We start from the raw sequence: 20,884 nt of genomic DNA on the forward strand, positions 1-20,884 counted from the left end.
TTCCTTGGGGAGTTTGTAATGGAGCTGTGTGAATTAACATATCCCATTATTTCTCATCTTTTGTGATATATAAATGGGGAAACAAACAGATGATGATAACACAGAATACCTTCAACTGGAATGTTACCCTGATTAATGCAAACTGATGTGCAGTTTTAATTTGGTTGTTCTTGACTGGGAATCACAGCGTGTAGAATCCTAATGAGCCATGGAGTAGCGATCACCAATCCCAGACACGTATATCTCACGTTGTGTTTGCTGCTTGTGGCAGCTCTTTAATTTAGGTTATGTCAGCAGTCCACTCTGAGGCAGACGTTTTTTAGTGACTTCATAAGGGCATTAAGGTTATTCCTGCATGCTCATGTCATTGCTGGACAACAAACACTGAGGTGATTCTGATACAGTTAAGTGCATTTGTTGTTCTGTACTCTGTTCTCTGCTCAGTAAAAAAACCCTCACTTGTTATGGAAGCTTTAAATAAGACTGTTGGATAAGAAATTGGATATAAACCTCCAAATATAACACAGTGACTAGAACTTGTAGTCTGTATTAATGATAAACATAATTATATTTTTTATTAATATCAAAATTAAATGTTTAAATGACAATAAATGACAATTAAATGGCAATGTGGCATATCACTCACAGAGCAAGTTAACCTTACATATTCAAATGCTTGGTTGTGAACATAGCTCCTTCCAGCCAAATGTAGCTCTGTCCCAAGGCCTTCCAAATTATTATTTTTAATATGGGTCCAGATTATGGCAGTTAAATAAAGTTCTGAACTCATCTATTTTATTCTTAATTTATAGCGGTGCTTAGGGGATGTGCAGATATTTAAAAAGAGTAAAATCAATTAATTCATGATCCAATTATTTGTGTTAGCCCCTGTGGGGTTTTATTTTAGAGCATTGGATCAGCATCTCCCAGTTAAGCACTGTGCTTTGAGAATGTAAAGCTTTCATGTTGAAATATGATGAACCTGTGGTTATCTTTTCCCTATCTGCAAATTTAATTCCTTTTTTTTTGTCCTTTAATGGTTTTAAAATTTCCTTCTTGCCTTATGTTTTTGAAAGGGACCTCATATAAATACAACAGATTTTTCTAAATAACAAGAAGCTTATTTTTTATATAAAGGTGACATTAACAGGCAAGAGAGTTCACTTTCTAGATCATATGCCCTGTATTTTTCTGAGCCTCTATGTTTCACAGTAGATATTTAGCTTTTGCAATCACAAATCTGTGATTTATTACACTTTTCATGTTATAAATTTAGAGTAGACCCATATGACAACTTCTGTGATTTGATCATTCTGCTTTTTCATCCATCTTGAACAGAATTTAGTCTAATGTTCCAGACAGCTTCAAATACCCCCTGCGTTTATATGGTCATTTCTAAAATGTAGGGAATGCTAGGGGCGAAAGTACCACTATGCTTGGAATTATCCATCTTGGCACAGCCTTTGCCCATAGACGTTGTCATTTCCTTGATCTGCAGGTGTCAGAAGCTCTGCAGTTTTATGCCCCTAGCAAGTGTACGTGCCCTTTCTGCATTGCTAATTCACTGCAACTGAAGCTTCTGAGAGCCCTTCCTAAATAAGGAGAAAATAAGAGTGCAGAAGAGAGCCAACCCCAGCTGAGATACCTTTGAATTAGATATCCTTAAAATGACATTAAATATTTTTTTGAGATAGGTGGCACACCACAGCAACCTTTTCCATCACAGTTTGTCACTGGTGGATGAAGCATACTAAATTTATCTCACTGGCTTCATAATTATTCATCTAAATAAGATAAGACAGATTTTAAAATATTTAACCCTAACAGGTCTAACTGTTCGCCAGGTGATGGAGGGAGTATTGAACACTTAGTTGAATCAGACTAGTGGCCTAAGGACAAGACTTTCATGAAGGATCAATATGAATTAGGAGCAGATAAGATAAGAGTTAGATTCTTTACTTTTCACTTCCTTGAAACCTTGGCACCATTTTACATAGTTTAATAGGAATTATTTGGTATTGAACACTTGCTGAGAAAAATTCTGACCGTTATGGGTCGGCTGATGTGTTTTATACATGATCAAACTGAGACAGTAAGAAATAATACAAAAATATCAGACTAATCATTTATTTTCAGTTAGATTAAAAGGTATCCAAGTATGTGTTCCAGTGACAATGTTTTTTGCTGAACAGGAGGGAATACAATCTTTGTAATAATTCCTCTGTTATTTTCAACATCCTGAATAGAGCATTTCTCTTGATTCACTTCAAAGCAGGAGAAAATATTGTTATATTATCATTTAACGTTAATTAAACTGCAAATGAGCTTAATGATCTGTCCAAAACAAAGCTCAATCACAACCTGTTACATATTAACTATCAAAATCAAAAGAACCTTTAAATTCTTTGTTAAATGTACCAAAGAGGAAGGAGATAGCCAATCATTAATGTCATCCTTTTATAAAATCAGATTTGAGGCTGGATAACTTGAATTGAATGCACGCAAATTGAAAAAGGGCTTACAAATATAAGTCAAATTTGTTGGAAGAAATAAATTATTAAAAAAAAAAAAAAAAAGATAACAGCAGATGTAGTTGTCTCCTCTGTAATTTACTATCAGGAAATATATTTTACCTACTATATGCCCAGATTTTGAAATCTCTATATTAGTAAAATACCATTTTCTCACATTCTCACAAAATTTTCTGTAGTGTTATGACGATGTGGTCTTAAGACAGGACAAGAACATCTGTCTATTCAGGTCCTGAAGTCGCTGGAGTGATTTTTGCTCTTGATTGATATATCAAGCATTGCCACTGACAATGTAGCTTTTCAGTAGTGGAGGTATATCAAAACCTATTCGCGTCATTAAGGTTTGTAATTTTGAACTTTTGAAGGCTTAATCCCCAGAAATGCTAAGATTCCCTAATAAACCAAAATAGTACTGCCGATGTTCAGCTCTTCTGAGGATTAGGTATGTTATTCTGGTTTATCCAGCTCTAAAGCAGGTATTATCTTATCACTCTTACATACAATCCTTTTAGCATGTCAACTGTAAGTATTTGAAAGGTGAGGAGTGTTATTAAGTCTGACCCTTACAAGCTTTTTGAATGGTTTTCTTAATGTTTGTTTTTTTTTTTTTTTTTTTTTTTTTCCTACATAAATAAGATTGATGTTATACACTGTTTGGCTGGACAGTAAATTAGAATTTTCTCATATAGGGTTTGGCCAGCTGAATAAGACAGCAATGCAACAAACTTCACAAGGTCATAAAAAATTCTTCCACTAAAAAGAGAAAGTAACACTGACATAAAGTTATACAGACAAAGTGATAGCATGTTCAATTATTTTAGTGTCTTAGAGCAAACCCACCCGCCTGCCCAAAATGGCATGTGGACACTTTTTGTGAAAACCGTTTTACATATTGATAACAGTATAGTGAACAATTAGTTAGGATGTGGAACTTTATAAAAATAATAGTCTGAAATGCAAGACTGGATTATTTGTAAAAAAAAAAAAAAAAATTACATTAAGGGACAAGAATGGGCTGTATTAGATAGCTTCCTATGGTGCATAGCTTTGAGGGTAGTTCCCTTTCTGACAGCACATGCATCCATGCAACCCTGTATATATTTTCAGGGTTCACTTTTCCAGTAATATGAGATGAACTGTCTGTGGTCAGAATTTTCTAACGCTTGATTACTATCACATTTCTATTTATCTGCTCTTTATTGAACGTAGAGTAGTAACGTGTGCTACCTTATATTTCATGGGTGATAATGTATTATTTAGAGCCAATAACATTCAGTTTTACTCAAGGATTACATCTTTCTCCTGTTGTGATAAATAATTAATGCTGGCTTGTATATCTCATCTGCGTGGTCATTAATTGAAAATATTAACAATTTCCTCTCCATTTTTTTTCTAGTTTCAGGCCACAGTAAAAGAAGGAGTCACAGGTGTAATAGTAAACTTAACTGTTGGTGACCGAGATGACCCCGCAACTGGAGCGTGGAGAGCTGTCTACACCATTATTAATGGAAATCCAGGCCAGAGTTTTGAAATCCATACCAATCCCGAGACTAATGAGGGAATGCTCTCTGTTGTCAAAGTAAGGATAATTTGCTATTATACTGCATTATTACTGTAAGTTACATCCCCTGGATTTACTACATTGGAGAAGGCACAGCAAGGATAAATTACTCAAAAATACATACTTGGCTACCAGCACTTGTTTCCTTAAACCAATATGTATAACTCCCTTTCTGTTACAATAACCTTGCTTCTTTAATGATAACAACCTGCATGATGCTAACTACACTGCCTTTGTCCTTAAGTAACAGCTAGTTTTTTCGGAACCATCACAATTAATTAATAGTGAGACTTTACAGTGCTGTTTTTTTTGTGACTGAGAGCACAATTAGAATTCGAGTGCCACATTTTGTACTCAGAGGACACATATACAAATACCAGGGAAGTAAGGAATGTGGCTTCAAACTGAACTAGAGTGCTGCCTTTGATTCCACATTTCTAAAGTATCATAAAACAAACAAACAAACAAACAAACAAACCCACTACCTGTCTTTGTATGAAGATAGTTGAAGATAATCCTGTATTTAAAAAAAAATAAAAAATAATAATAATCCTGGTTGCTGCTTGTACCAGAATATTCTCTGTTTGAGAATGCCTCAGAAAATGCATTTTCAATTCTAAAGAGTAATGGAGTATTTTTCCATGGCAGGGGGTTTGGTTTTAATGTAGGAGTTGAAAAAAGAGCCTTATGTTATTTATCATATATACCTATTAAGTGTAACTCTGCTCTGTTTGAAAAATGCATATAATATCATAAATAAGCACGTACATGTAAGAACTGTATGTTTGAGGTATGACAGAAAAATATATGCTCTTGGATACAGAGACATCTCGATCTTTCATTAAGTGCAACTGGTCAACTTGCAAATAATAAAGCTCAAATGAAGCTGTTAAAAAATAACAGCTGAATAGTATAACAGTATGAATTCTTCAGCGTGATGAAATAGAGGAATTATGAAAATTTCTAGGAGCCCATGATACGTCTGTTAATCTCAAAGCATGGTGAACTTTCTGGTTTTCACATTATATTTCCCTTTTCCTTCACATGAATGGTAATATAAATGAATGGTATATAAATATAAAGGCAGAAATTATCTTCAGTGTATTTTATAACTACTGCCATGTCTATCACTAAACTCTGGCCAAGCATCAGATGCAATAAATGCTGTTGTCCCTTTCTGGCTAATTTTTTTCTCCCACAAACTTTGAGTGGGAAATTGAATGAAGAAATGTATTAAGCACTCTCTTTGCTCTTTCTATTCTGATTTATGATGTTTTACAGCCTTTAGACTATGAGATTTCAGCATTCCACACATTGCTGATTAAAGTAGAAAATGAAGACCCACTGGTTCCAGAAATAGCCTATGGCCCCAGTTCTACAGCAACCGTTCAGATCACTGTTAAGGACGTGAATGAAGGCCCTGTTTTCCACCCAAACCCAATGACAGTGACAAAACAAGAAAACATCCCAATTGGCAGCATCGTGTTAACAGTAAATGCCACTGATCCAGATACTTTGCAACATCAGACTATCAGGTGAGTGCAGTACCCTTTAATTTTCATCCCCTAGAAAGTGAGTGTCTTTTGTGCCCAATAATTTGTCTGTCAGTACAGAGTTAAATTAAAGTCATTTGGGCTCCAGATAATAAAAAGTGGAAGAAGTGGCCTTCTTTTTCCTGCAGTGAAGAGATTCAGTATGATGGAGACAAAGAACTGCATTAGACAGGGGACAATAGTTTTCCAGGCTATGAGAGTATAGTGGAATAATCAAGTGTGACAAGTAATAGATATACCTTAGCATAGTGTTTCAGAATAACCTTTAACCTGCTTGTTTACACCTTTTCCTTCATGAGAGCCAGAGAAAACATGTAAAATTGAAAACATGGATAGAACTCATCTATTTTACATATTGATTATATTGGTTTATGATCATTTATAATGTTCCTTAGTGAAATAGTGATTGTACATCTGTGTTCAAGGGCTACGGGACAATATTTCTCATTGAAACACTGAAGCTACAGTAAGCTAGGACTTGTTCTTGCCCAGATCAATGCAAGTAAATGCTGATTTCTGTACTATGGTAATGTAATCTATACAGGCACCATGCCACAAGGAGCAAAACTGGGTATTAAGTGATGCCATGGTCTTATAAATTGATCCACCTCTACTGGTCTTTTGTTTTCAGATTTGTTTTTATTTTTATTTTTTTTTTTATGAAAGATCAACAGTTTTTTCCCTAATACTAACTTGGCTTTACAGACTGCTTTTGTTAGCATTCGAGGACTGAAGATAAGGCACTAAAGTTAAAGTCTACATTTAGGTAATTTTTGTTTTTTGTTCGGGAGTCTAATTTCCCCTAGATATCAGCGTACATCTATAAAAGCATAAATATCTTTGTGAAAACGACTTCAAAGCTTTACCTAAACAATGTGTAACATCAGTCTACACTGTGGAGGTAGATTTCCTTACTATTACACGATTATTTAGCATTGATTTTGCATTTCCTTAAGAAGGTCTGGCATAGGTACTGTTTTACAAAAGGAATGTTGATTTACAGAAGGATCTTGAAGATGTTCTTTTTCAGTAATAAATGTTGGTAAGCATGCCATTGTAAAGGACTGCACTGACAATCTTGGATTCAAATGAGGAGAAGGTGAATTTTATCAGGTGAGCATTGTCATCTGCAATAAAGAAGGAAAAAGGCAAGGCACATAATTAGAAGCTTCAATTCTCTGCATCACCTAAAAAATACCTAGTTAATGGAGTGTGAATATTTCAGTTCTTTCTATCAAAAGAAATTTTGAGTTTTGCCATTCAGTTTATCTTCAGATCAGTTTATCTGAAGGATGATTTTTAGCAGATGTCATTTCCCTTGTTTTCTAAATTTATTTGTGTACTGAATGCATTGATATTCTTAATTTTAGCTTTTGCTCTAAGGATTTATTTCTTTCACTGTTGTCACACAGATTTGTGTTGATGGATGGTAAAACTATGGGATTTCTATTGCATACAGCAATATGACCTTCAGCAGCACTATTCAGAACGTGGTTTGTGTAGTGAAAAGATATTTATGCCTTTTGGGATTGGGACTCAGTTTAAGAAAAAATTATTGAAGTTCTCCATAAGTTTACATATTTCCATGGCAGATAAGTAGAGTCATAATAGTTATTCTAACAGTTGATTTTGCAATTCTAAAAGAAAAGAAAAAAAAGTCAAGAAAAATATTTGGATTTGGTTATCAGAATGAACAATCTGGAACCTATTATCTGAATTTCTCTCCTTGACCAACTGATTTTGCTGAGTTTCTCCTATCTGAATTGCCACTGAAATTTTAGGAAATATTATTAAGTCACTGAAAACTCTGTTAGCTTTGTGTGTTGTGTGTAACCAGCTGCATAACATAAACATTTTTTGCAGTCCACCCCACCTCACAATTGGTTGCAAAGGAGCTCTAAAAGCTTGACCATTACTGGCTCATAAACTATGAAGAAGTTCCTCAGAAGTGTGTTCATATCTGTGCAGCTAGAATCTGGAAGGTTTTTAACCAAAAGCAAGATTTTCTTTTGTATTCTGCATATGCAAGAACAGAAATAAGCTAGTTTGGGTTGGGAATGAAGAATTATTATATATGGAAACTATTTAAAAGGAAGTGCTTGTATAAGTTAGAAGAAAATAGTGTAAATATAATGGAAATCTGGGAAAAAGTGGAATGCAAGGCTAGTTTCACTACCTTTATGTCCTTCTGATAAAATTACAGAAAAGCATAAAATAGCATTCTTAGAAGATACTTTTAACACTGACCAATATGACTGAAACACAGCTACCAGCAGTGAAAAAGGAAGTCTGCAGTATATGGGAGCAGCATCTACAATTTGGGTCATGTGAAATCGCATGTATAAAGGCCAAAGCTACTCACTGGTTTGGGTCTGGCAGAAATGTTTTTGTCTTAAGTTCCTACAGGCAGGTGTTTGTTTAGAGTTTGGGCCTACATCCAGGGCTTTTATGCAGGTTGCATGCCAACTTACATAATTCTCAGACCATTCTGTAATAATTACATCATCAGAGTCTTTACTCTGATTATACTGGTAAAATATAGGCCATGCAGACACAGAACAGAATTTTTAAGAAAACGTTACACTAAATATCAGTGACAATGAGAAGGCAATGTTGTGTGTCTGCAACAGGCAATGAATATCAGAATGGCAATGAATGTGAACAATGTCCATCACCCACAACAAAGTATGTGTCTATTCAAAATGTGCAGACATACAAACAAAATAACAAGAGAATTACTAATTTTACTTTTTTATTTTCAGCCTATAACAACTGAGATATGTCTAATTGCAGCCTTATTTTTTTGGTTAGTTTTCTATATAAAACTTGTTAGAAGGGGCTGATGGCTATTGGTAATCAGGAAATTTAATTACTCTACTAGATATAACATTATAAATGCATTTCAAGAACCATGAACAGTGTATTGAAAACTTTCGTACCACTGTCCACATGTAGATTGAATTTATAGTTTGAACACTTCATGTTTGAATGAGATTCAAATTACTTATCTCTTTGATAAATATGGCTTATGTTGTAAAAATTCCTAAAGACAGCTGTACTTTTGAAGCAATTTTCCTTCTTATTGTTCAGCTTGATGTGTTTTTGCAGACTGAGAAATTTCATTTAAAAGCTCAAGCAAGCTGGCAAAATATATTACACTGAAAAAAAAATATGACTCTGAGTATTTGTTAGACTCAAAACCACGTAACAAGCTCTAGCTATCTGTTTTGCACACAATTAGCAGTGAACTTTCATACTGTCAGCTCTTCTCTGACCTACTGATGCTAACATTTCAAAGAAACTCAAGGGAGAAACATCCTATTGGAAACAAGAACCACTTGCTTATGTTGACCAGCCAAATAATGTAGGAATCTAGTTTAATCTTACTCTAAATTATACCCATTTAAAACTAGGGTAACACTGACTTTTCCCCAACTATGCCCAGATTTATGATTTCCTGTGAAAATGCTGCAATGAGTATAGTGTGCTTTGTACCATGGATGTTATAGAAAGGAAGGAGCAGACAGAACAAGAGAATTTACCTGAACACATACATTTGGGTGGTGAGCAACATTTTTTCCTCTGTGATCACTGCCAGAAAGAAAAAAAACTTATTGAAGTTGGATCGCATTTCTTAGATTCATTAACCTATTTTTAAAGTATTTAATTTCCTCTCATTTCTAACTTTTTTAGAATTAAAAAAGAAAGAAATCCAGCAGGCACCATTTTAATTATAACCCAACAATTTATTATTAGAACACTAATGAAGTTTCTGAAATTTGATTTCTTAATCAGGGATCATTGTTATTTTTGTGCCAGATTTAAGAGTTTAATTTTGGGTGCCTCTTCCCAACCTCTGAAATTTTAATCAGAAGTTTCAAGTGTACATGTCAATGAGAAGTTAAAGGCCAAATTTAATAACATTTTCCACCTTGGGAAATTAAAAGAAGAGTCTTACTCTCTGAAATCCATTATTAACAGTAGATCTTAATTAAACACAGTTACGGTCCTCAATATTTTGTCTGTGTGGAGAGATTGGTTTAAATATTTTTTCCTTTCTGTATTCAACAAGTCCAGGATATTCAGTAGTTAGACTTTTAACTATGTGTAAATAAGTTGTTTACTGCAGTTTATTTGTAATTTTTAATTAAAGCAGTGTTATTCTCTGGTTTCATGGTTTATCGTGGCGATATATTTTTATTACCTACTGTGCTCTTGGATTTTAAATTATTTATGTAAATATATTATTGCAGTATTTATTCTCAGTAAGCAATTTGATTCAGTGCTTCAGAGATATCTTCACAAGAAAAGTTTATTATAGCTCTAAAGCATATCTAATTCATTAAGTAGAATTAAAATGAAGTATTTGGAGCTGGAGAACTTAGAAACAGAACCCAAACTACAATAAGTTTCATGGGAATACAAAAGGTTGCCAAAAATATCTAAAGCAGTGTATGTAAGCAACTTGTGTGTGTGTGTATTTTTTTATCTGCACCTGATTCCAGCTGACTCCACATAGTATAAATTATTTCTGGAAGCATGGAATAAGGTACAATGTCTCAAAAAAGATTGCCTAAAATTCTGTAAAATAGTGCTGAAACTATGCTGAAGTGGGATCAGTGAGTTTATTCAAAAAAAATCAGTTCAGTGAGTTTATTCAAAATCTCAAATACTTGATAAAACTAAGGAAGATTCACTGGGGAAAAAAAGGGGGGGGGCGGGCAGGGGAGAGTTTACTTCTGTTACTTCTCTTGTTGCTACCAATCACCACCCTTGTATGAGTGAATATATAAGCCTTGAATAGTAAGGAAAATTCAAGAAGTCTATTTCATGTCTCTTGCTGGGATTTTTTCAGAGATTCTGAACCCCATCAGAACTAGGGTGAGACTTCAAATCATGTTCCTCACAATCATTCGAGGGATCAATTTTACATACTTTGTTTCACATCATGCCTTTTAAAAGCACTTTTATTGCAGATGGAGGTCAAGAAACTTGCTGTTTGGGATACACTGCAATCATTTGCAGAAGTAGTATATAATGAAAGACAGAAAGTCCTGAAAAGTGAATGCTTATGAAGCATACTTAGTCATTGTTAAATATGTCTCCTAGAGTCTGAAGGACTTGTCTTTGATTCCTAACAACAGGAGATTTGTTTTTCTTCTGCAGACAGAAGAATAGTTCTGTTGTTATAAATGAATGTCTAAGCCATGCTCTCTGCATGCAGCACCAGAGTTTTTCACTGTAAGTTACACCCAAGAGCATCTTGAGTTGGCTCTGCAGTTTTATTTATGACCTGCCTGAACCCAGCCATTGGGAATTTGTAGCACATCTCTGGATCTGAAGTTGCCATATATTGGACAATGGAAATTGTGTTTTGTTTTGTTTTTTTCTTTCTTTCTTTCTTCCTTTCACAATTTTAAATTAGAAGGAAAGACAGGTAGAGAGAGAATCTGCTCAAAGCAAAACTTTTTCCCCTTCTGTCTTTCCTGCAAAATTTTGAGACATGAAAAACGTAATTCTAGAGAACTGTATGTATTAGGGCAGGCAAGCAAAGCCAGAAAAGGAGCAATCCAATTACTTCTAAAAGACAAAATTTGGCCAATTCTCTCATGCTACACAATTACCACCTATAATTTTAGGTACTCTCCCATCAGTAATTAGCTCAATAGTCTTTTTACTGAAACTGTTTCTTGAATGTGTTAATACTAGCAGTGTTGGTAATCATGGTGATATGTATATGTGTAATTATCCTAATAGTAATACATTGTCTTTTATTTTCCTTGCTTGACCAAATGGACTTCCACCTTTTGCTTAATAAACGAAACATACCACTCTTTCCCTCTACAGAAAACTCTTTAGGCCTGCATAAAGATGGGAAAGGAGCAAAATTGTGTCTGGAGCATACTGTCTCTCTTTTATTCTCCTCTTATACCCGTGATCACACTGATTTAACTCTAGAAGGTTGCTAGTGACTTAAGAGCAAAATCAGGCCCTGATTTTCCTGTTCAGCTGATATGAAGCTGGCCAGCACTATTCAGACAGATCACAGAGTCTGAATTAACTTGGTGGAAACAACTGATAAAAATCAGAATCACCATTGTGAATTCCCAAGATCAGACTTAAGGGAATAAAAGTAAACAGAGTAAAATCCCATTGCTGGGATCTTAGCTGAACTGCCAAATCTGGAAAAAAGGCCTTATAAGAGCTATGGGCAGCATCTTACACTGACCATTCAGGAAAGTCACTTTGAACTCTTGTCAGCTTTGATATTGGAGCTGTATAGGACCTACTCTTCCTCAGGGTAGTGAACAGGTGTTGATAGTTTGCTTCCCAAAGTCTGTTATTCAGCTCTTTTGTTACTCATAGGGATTCCCTGTCTTGCTTACTTTACAGCCAACCTGTCAACACCTGCCATTTAACACCCTGGGGAGTTCCTAGGAGTCCTCAGTTGCTTCCAGCATTTCTCTTAGTAAACAGCTCAAAGGCCCCCTAGTTGTTTCTTTTCACCCTGTTCTTACTGATATTCTGTCTTTGTGTAGAGGCAGATGTTAGCCCTCTTCTTTTCTGATTTTGTATATCTTCATTTTTAGTTTATTGTGTTCAACAACGATCCCATCTAACCAGTTGGTGCTAAGTTTTGATATCGCTTCTTTTGCCTTGCAGGGAGGTGTAAATGCTCTCATGCTCTCTTCCCATGCTCTCTGGTTTATCTACGCTAACGTCTTAGAACTGGATTGTTCTTCCCAGCTGTTGCCAAGGTTTTGGGGGAAAGATTAATGTATGCGAACAGGTAGCTGTAACAGCTATTTTTCCTTATCCTCTCCTAGTATAAATGGAGGCCCAGCAGAGAGCAAATTTTCACCCAATCTGAGTGAGCCAGGTCTCCTGAAGAACAGCATCGCTTTCCTGAGGGAGGGGAGAAAAAAAAAAAAAAAAAGGTGGTGGTGATGTAGAGGGTGTTAATCCCTCTTCGTTTCATTAGTTCCTGAAATAGCAGAAGTGTATGAATTAAACTGTAAAAGACAAGCTAACACAAGTGTCTCAGGAATTTTAAATCCAGTCATTCACAGTTTTGAAGGGAACCTATCTACCAGAAACCAGCCTTTATCACTCCTGACAAGACTTGTCAGAGGATTGTATTCCTAAAATTTTCTATCTGCTCTACTCTGTTGGCATAAATTATACCTAATATGCTGATATTAAAGCTGTATATGATAAAATTGAGAACCTGTGTTTCCATGTAATCAAATAAGCCACAGAAACCAATTTTAACTTCCCTTGATATTACCTTAAGAATCTAAAATTCTTGATTAATAAGGATAAATGTAACATTTAAGGGGAGTTTAATTAGACTCTCTGTCTTTTTCCTGAATAACAATATTATGCCATATTATGATTTCAACCATGTCAGCACTCAGAACGAATCTCTGTGAACTGTGAAATTATAGGGCACATTTTTCATGTCACTGACTAAACAATATTGCAGATCTTCTTGAGAAGTATAACAATAGGATATATCAGTCACAAGTTATGCTTGCAGTGGAAGTCATATCCTAACAATAACTCACTTTGTCATTACTGTTCTCTTCTGGTTTCAAAGAAGGCAGGATTTTGCCTCTGGAAAAAGTAAAGTGTATCTTGATTATAATAAGTTGGCCATCAAATCCGTGGATGCCGTATGAGGAGGCAAGTTGACAGGGAAGGAGGTGGTAGGAGTTCAGTTAATGTTTTATGGGCATTGAATTCTTGAGTACAACTCAGCCAAACTGGATTGTGCCTGCATGTCTGGATGTAGCTGCAACAGTTTTCAGCGGTGCCTTTACAGAGTTTTATTTGCACTGGTAATATGTTAAGATTGTAACCCCAGTGACCAGTGTTATTTTATAACACGGCAAAAGCTGGGAAACCAAGTACTCAAAAGTTTGCCAAGGAGACCAATTACGCATCTAGGCCAGACTCCTGTCACCAAGCAGAAGCGTATAAGTAAGCCATTCTTGTTCTTGTGGAGCTCAGCGCTTCCCTCTTTAAAGCAGGTGCAGATCTCAGATGATACCAGAGCAGGTGTTGTCAGGTATTCAGTTCCTGATTGGAAACAGGAAGCACTATAATTCTTTCAGAGCTTTTTGCCATGCTGTGAAGATATAAAATGCTGATGTTATGGCTACATTTCATTAATTTGTAGTCTCCAGAATAAAGAGAGAGTAAACCATGGACATGCTGAATTCAGTGGTAAAATTCCCACTGAATCTGAGTATAGGATTTCATCTCAGAGCAGAAGTTTTCTGAAATACACAGAGCTTCTGATATATGTCTATAACCACTACTGAACAGCAAAACATCCCTAGTCTGGCTGTTTCAAAAAATGAAAAATCCCATCTTTAGACTCACAAATGATAATTTTTACAGTGGAATCTGAGTTCAGTAAGGAAATTGTCAGAAGGCCTAAGCACTCATTTTTACTAAATGGAGCTCTGCAATGTTACTGTAATAGGAAAAAGTCTTGTAGAGTTCAACTGGAATTTTTCTATTAACTTAGTAATAAGGACGCCAATTTCTGTAAAATAGCTTCTGAGTAAGTGTGAAATTATGCACTTTGTTAAGCAGCAGTAACCCTGCAGATCCATTCTTGATTCAAACATGAATTGCTCAGGACTGACTTCTTCCTAACTTTATGACCAGTATGCTCTTGGTAAATATGCCTATAGAGACATGCCTGCCTACATGTAGCTAGATAATTATTATCCATATGATCCCTTGGGGCAGCTCTATTGGGTAGTACTTGGCATAGCATTGCCTTGGAGATGCTAACCTGTATAACCCACATTTCATTGAATTTTCCAAACCCTGGAGAATTTTTACACATTTACCTATTTTAATGTGTCTGTCAGAATAATGTTTCCTTCTTTTCCTTTCCAAAGAGAAATTTCCAATAGAATTCTACCTGCCTAAGGCATGGCCTCTCTGGAGGTTCAGCCCTGGGTCATTGGTAGCATTTTATACATAAAAACCAAATGCAGCCACAGAATTTATCTGATTATGCTTCAGGGCTAAAACAAGATTTATTTTATTTTATTTTATTTTATTTTATTTTATTTTATTTTATTTTATTTTATTTTATTTTATTTTATTTTATTTTATTTTATTTTATTTTATTTTATTTATTTTATTTTTTTTTGTATTAATAGGGCTCAAGGCTTGTTGCTTCAAAATGGAGAACTTAAAAGTTGCTTTTGGCCGTGGAAGCAAAGTTAACTATGACTAGTTACGACCAAATAGTGAAAGACTGTTGGTAAAATGTCTTTCTTTGTCAAGAAGCATCACTGTGGCAAATTAAGGTTAAACAAACAACTGTAGTTCTTCCATTTCTTGTCTTTTCAGTGCTTAATCTCATAACCTCTAATGAAAGCTTTTTTTCTGTGTCATAAATGAATACTTATGTGAAGCTCTTTCCTCTAACTTCTTCAAATTCTCCATCACTGTCCAGCAGATCTCTTAAATGCTGCATATTTGTCAGGTTGCTTAATGTACATCTGGAAGGGACACGGCTGTTATAATGATGAACACGATAGAATAATTGGGCTGTACAAAGTAGGCTTGTAGTAGGCAATGCATCAATCAGAGTAAGCATTCAGAATATAACTCTATGGAATCTGGCTTTCAATGTTTTTGTTCAACAAGTGAAAAGTAGTATTTCATTTTTCCAGCATTCCTTGAAGGCACAAGCAGGAAGAGAAAAAAAAAAAAAATCACAGCAACCTATAATAAATGTAACAACCTAGACTTGATGACTTTATAAATAAAGCAACTAAGACTTGGTTATACACAATCCTGAAAAGTGATGAGGGCCAGACAGGTAGGAGGGTGCTCCATGGATTTTAAAGTGCATTTGGACAGCTTGAGTGCTTAAGAACCTGATTCATAGAGATCAGATCAGGTAAATCACACTTCCCTTTTCATTTGTCATGGCCATTAAAGACAGCGAGTTAGGCAAACCAAAGTGAGTGGCCTAAAATAAAGGAAAAGTTATGACATGATATCACAAATTGCTTGAACATTTCTGACGGAAAGGGATTGCACTTTTTTGTATATTTCAGTGTACTCAGTCAAATAAAACTTAGCAGTTTATTGGTACATAGCAGTTAATTATTACAGTAGGAAAATATTACTACAAAAAGAATGAAAGAGAATTAATTTTTTTCTGTAAGAACTGCACCATGAAGTGCATAGTGTATTCAAAATCAGCTGAGAAAACTGAAAACTTAATTTTTGTTATTACTAGCCATGAATAAATATGCCTTTTTCTTCCTATTATTGGATTGGACAGTAGTGTGATTTTTTTTTGAATATTACATTCTCACATTATCAGACATGCTACTGAAGTTCTAACCTACCCTTTCCTTCTTTGTTATTAAATGCTACAATGTTGGAAAGTATTTTAACTCAGTGGGTATTAATTCCTCAGGGCTACAAAACTATACAAATGCATCAAGACAGACTGTTTTCCTACTACAAATACAGTTATTTTTAAACAAAGCTAAACTAAAGAACTAAAAGGAAAAACATCTTAATTGCTGCAATAATAATACCAGAGTGACATATTTTCTGGAATTAGTTGACTTCTATTTCTATGGAAACAAAGATATTAATTTCTTGGCTCTTCAAGTGATTTGAAAAAAACCTTTGAGAATTTCCAGTTATTCCAGATAAACTCAGACCATTAATCGAACATCAGACAGCCTTGTATATATTTTTCACACAGACATTGACATGAAATTTGCATCATCATATTCATGTATTGTAATACACAACTGAAAACATAGTCGGATACTGAGCAATGTTAAGGATGTTGTTTTCACTAGGACTTCAGTTTAACATGAGTTGTTGCATATGTGCTTCTGTATACTTTTCCAAAAGTAATGCGCACGCAGAGTGATTCTCACATCTATGTGAATAACTAATAGAATTTCCTTAAGAAGTGCTTCTTGGACAGATTTATTTTGTGTTTGCGTGTAAAATACTTTTAATGAATTAACACTAGGATTTCAGGAAAAAAAAAAAAAAAAACAAAAAAAAAAAAAACACAGGAAAATGTAGGCTGCTAAAATAAAGTTGTTAAAAGCCTGACTCTTTTCTTGTAAAATAACCCCATCCTTAATTCCTCCTCTGGCATTGACATTTAGAGAATCTAAGTTTCATAATAGATGCTTAGCAGATGAAATAGGGAACAAGAAGTTTACTAATTTTTAACTAACTCTTGGGTTTGCACTCAACTGAGATCATTCAGGTTTGATTCTGTTTCATTCTAAAATATAATTGGACATTAGGAGAAATTTCTTTATGGAAAAAGGGTTGTGTAGCACTGGAATAGGCTGCTGGTTGGGTCACTGTCCCTGGTGGTCATCTAGACATGTGTAGATGTAGAACTTCGTAGAATGGTTTAGTGGTAGACTTTTTACTAGGTTAAAGGTTGGACTAGATGAGCTTAAAGGTCTTTTTCAACCTGAGTGATTCTGTGATTTTGACTAGGTTGGGAATTCCACATATTTTCTCCCTAGAGATAGCATTTAGAACATTCACATAAAGGGTTTGAGCCAGGAAAAGCCTTTCATTCCCCACTACCAGTGCTGTGTACTAGCAGGAACTTGAATCTGCAGCACGCTGCTGCTTCTGCCAAGCTCCCTGGTGGTGGGCAGGGGAGAGACGTGGTGGCATTTTGGTCTTTTGAGCTGGCATCTATGTTGTGGCAGGTGCAGGAGGTGGATTAATGAAGCAGTCCAGTCTTCCTGATAAAGCTCTACTGTCAGACACCCATCCCACAGGTACAGAAAAACAAATCGGGAGATGTGTAAATTAAAGCATGTGCATGGGACTGTGTAGTGGTGTGCACAGGGGGATCAGTGGGTGGCAGGGGCTGATGGGAGCCTGCAGTGGCAAGAGCAGCACGGGGCTCTGGAGGATGACATGAGAGGCCAGGGGTGATGCCGCAGCCTGCCACGGGTTTGCACAGCTCTCTCCCTGTTGAACAAATCCTCTCTAAGAGGTGTCAGTTATTAATTCAGTTGTTATTGTGAACTGGTAACATGAAATACACTTCTGGGGATCAGCTCTACATACAGCAAAGGCTATAAATAATAGCTCAGGCAGTGCTCTAATGTGAGGAAAAACAAGATTCAAGCCAGCTTTTTTTGCCTGGATCAGGTTCAACTCTACTCCCAGGTTCAGCGTTTTCCTTTTACTTGGGGGAAGTCTGGATTCCAATGTGGATCTTTGCCACTCTAGATTAGGCCTGTCAAATACATGAAAACACACTCTTATATGATTAGCAAAGAAACTACGTTGTATCTCACCACAATGAGCTTCTGGAGAGAGAACCTGCACCAGCTGCATACTTTTATTAGCTGTTACTTACACACTTTGAACAGAGCTGGGGGTACAGTGGTGTGCACTCAATGGGGACAGGAGAGCAAACAAGCTGGAGTGGGACTATTTCTCTTGCCAGGCCCCTAACTGCAATCTGCCAAGAAACTCAGAGCCACGTGGAGGCTTTTATAAGTCAGCAGAACATTATTGCTCTCCTATCATCTCCTGCATTACGGTGCTTGCCTTAGAAATAGCTGAATCTTAGAAATGAGTCCTGTGCAAGTTCAGCCAACTCAGGAATGTCCCAGCTCTGTCAGCACAGAAAACTATTTCGATTACTTTTCTGGCAGTATCAGCTTCTTCACAGATTTTCTTTCTGAGTTGCTACTTACTGCATGGTCAATTTATTGTGTGTTAAATTTTGTTCTCTTACACTAGTCTCTTTTTCTCTTTGTCCTTTGTTGCTAAGCTAAGAAAAAAATAGTGAAAATGTTTGTGCTGGTTCATCACAGTAAATAGTCTTATGTAAGTGTTTTGGCTTCAATACCTGATACGGCCAAGGGATACGTAATTATTTTTTTTTTCCTTGAAGAAAAACTTCATGGAATTAGGATCTGGTCCCAAGTTACTTTGTTAGAAGTATTTGGTCTTCATAATGAATTTTATCTTTCATGGATTTACTTAGGCATAGAAAATTGCCACATGATCAATGTGATAGCTTTTCTGTAAATGCTAATTGCCAGGTCTGTCCTTTTCTGTAGTTACATGCTCTTCATAGCAGATACATCACACCCCTGTTTGAGGGATCCAAGATAGATTCTGCTTCATTGTCTTTGTTGCTTGGAGCCTTTGACATTATCTTTGCTGACCTTGACTTGACAGACTGGGCAGACATTTCCTTGGTGGCATCTCTTTTACAACTTTAACTAATGTTGTCCACTGATTCCAAGGCTGAGGTTTGTGAGTCTGGCACTTATCTTCTAGAAAAGGTCTATCTTTTTAATATATTTGCTTTTTCTGGCCATTATCCAGATTTTTCTGGTAGAATAGATTTCACAGAGCTACTGCATTTTCAAGGCCTCTGACTTTTAAGCAGCTGTCCATTCAGAAATGTTTACTGTCTCTTTCAAATCAGAGATAACAATTTGTAAGATTCAGTATTTTTTCTTTATTTGGAATTGCGGTGTTTTGGCTAAAACTTAATTCATAACTTTCATGACTTCTATAAGAGTACATCTCTTCCTCCTTGCCCCCCCCCCCTCCCCCCCCCTTTGTCCAGGTTTAAATTAAAACAAAAAACAAACAAAAAGGCTATAAGTCATAAATACTGGGCATGTTTTTCCCTAGGAAAAATTCCAAGCATTGTCTAGCACTTTGAGGATCATAATTTAGTCTTCTGATAGAGGGGTAAAAGTAAGTTTTCTTTTTTTTTTTTTTCTTTCTTTTTTTCTTTTCTTTTTTTTTTTTTTTACTAGCCAGCATGATAAAAAATACTTCACATTTTTTCCTCTTTCAAATTCCCATTTAGGATCCCTCACATAAGTCAAGGAAGCATTTTGTTTTTAATTTGTGTCAAATTCATAGTTTCAAATTTCCAAGGATTTTCTCTGGCACTGAAGAGGTAAAAATGGCTACATATAGTAAGGCAATAAGAGAGGAAAGTCACACTTAATAATTCTGAATGCCTTGAGGACAGCCAGAGGCCGTGGTCCCAGTGATCCCACATGTTTATGTTCTGAAAGTGTTCAGATTTAGACATTGTTCATTTCATTTGTGTTGTTTGTTAATATTCTTCACTACCTAATGAACAGTTGTAATTAAAGGGAGTTGTGTGTGTTTAATATCAAAGGAAGTCATCCTGCTAAATCTGCTGGAACCAATTCAAGAAATGTCCTCCTTGGTATGGCTTGCTTCTCTGGCAATAGGACAAATGACCCATCAGTGTTCAAAGCTTACTGTTTATTTTCAGTGTGACAAGGAGTTATTCCCCATCTCTGGCATGGCCTAGTCCTTTAGGATCTAGATCCCATCTAGATTTATACTGGCCTGTAATTCTTTGAAAAGTTCTGATGAGGAAGATGGAACAAGAGGGCAACAAAAGAGGCAAGCAAGCATGAAACAAACAAATGAACAGGGGTTACCTGGTACACTAACCTCTGCTTTAAATGGCATCGATATTGTGAAGGCCTTAGATTGGCACAGGACATAAACTGTGCTAAAATGATTATTCGTATATTCACCAATTTGTTATGCATTCCTTTTGAAAATTAATTTGCAGAAACATTAATCCTGTTGCTTCCCTATGAGATGGGTCCCAGAGTTAACAGTTTTGATGGGGACTGGAGGAGATCTCATGAACAGCCAAGCATCACACAAGCACAGGCTACAAACCTAGAATGGTTGCTCCACTGCCCTGCTTCTTGGGGAGAACACTTCACAATTCTGGGAAGTACTAGCCAGGGAAAAACTGAGGTTTTATGGCAAGCTGGTCAGAGTAATCCACTGCTGGGAGCAGCCTGGCTCCTGGCAGTATGATCTGCAGTGCAACGGGAGTTGTATTGATCGAGATAGACTAATGCTTCACAGCAGTGAGCCAATTCTCACCTCTTTTCTGTCTATCCCTCAGAAAAAAAATACCTCCCACTAAATCTGGAGAAATGTGCTACTTCGTGGCAGTGTTCAATAGTGACATTTTAGTAGTGAATCTGCTGGGCTCTTAGGAAAATTTTCCTATGTTTGAGAGCTACCAGGACCCCAGCTTGAAAGAAAAGCAGCAAATGGATTTGCAGTGGGAGAAACTGCTTTTGCTGGAAGCACACTTGCAAAGAATTGGCATATACAGAAACTTGATAGGGTTTTACTGCCAAAACCTTCTCTAG

General features: G+C 36.0%; 1 protein-coding gene across 1 annotated transcript in view; it reads left to right on the forward strand.

Annotated features, from left to right (window-relative positions):
- Window positions 1-20,884, forward strand: part of CDH13 (cadherin 13) — a 489,121-nt gene that overhangs the window by 421,509 nt on the left and 46,728 nt on the right. Inside the window, exons 9-10 of the mRNA XM_082770306.1 lie at window positions 3,928-4,110; window positions 5,374-5,627. Of these exons, the coding sequence (XP_082626432.1) occupies window positions 3,928-4,110; window positions 5,374-5,627 (437 nt within the window). The remainder of the gene's footprint in view (window positions 1-3,927; window positions 4,111-5,373; window positions 5,628-20,884) is intronic.

This window comes from Aythya marila (assembly GCF_965140915.1).
Source record: "Aythya marila genome assembly, chromosome: 12".
In the NCBI taxonomy this organism is placed as follows: domain Eukaryota; kingdom Metazoa; phylum Chordata; class Aves; order Anseriformes; family Anatidae; genus Aythya; species Aythya marila.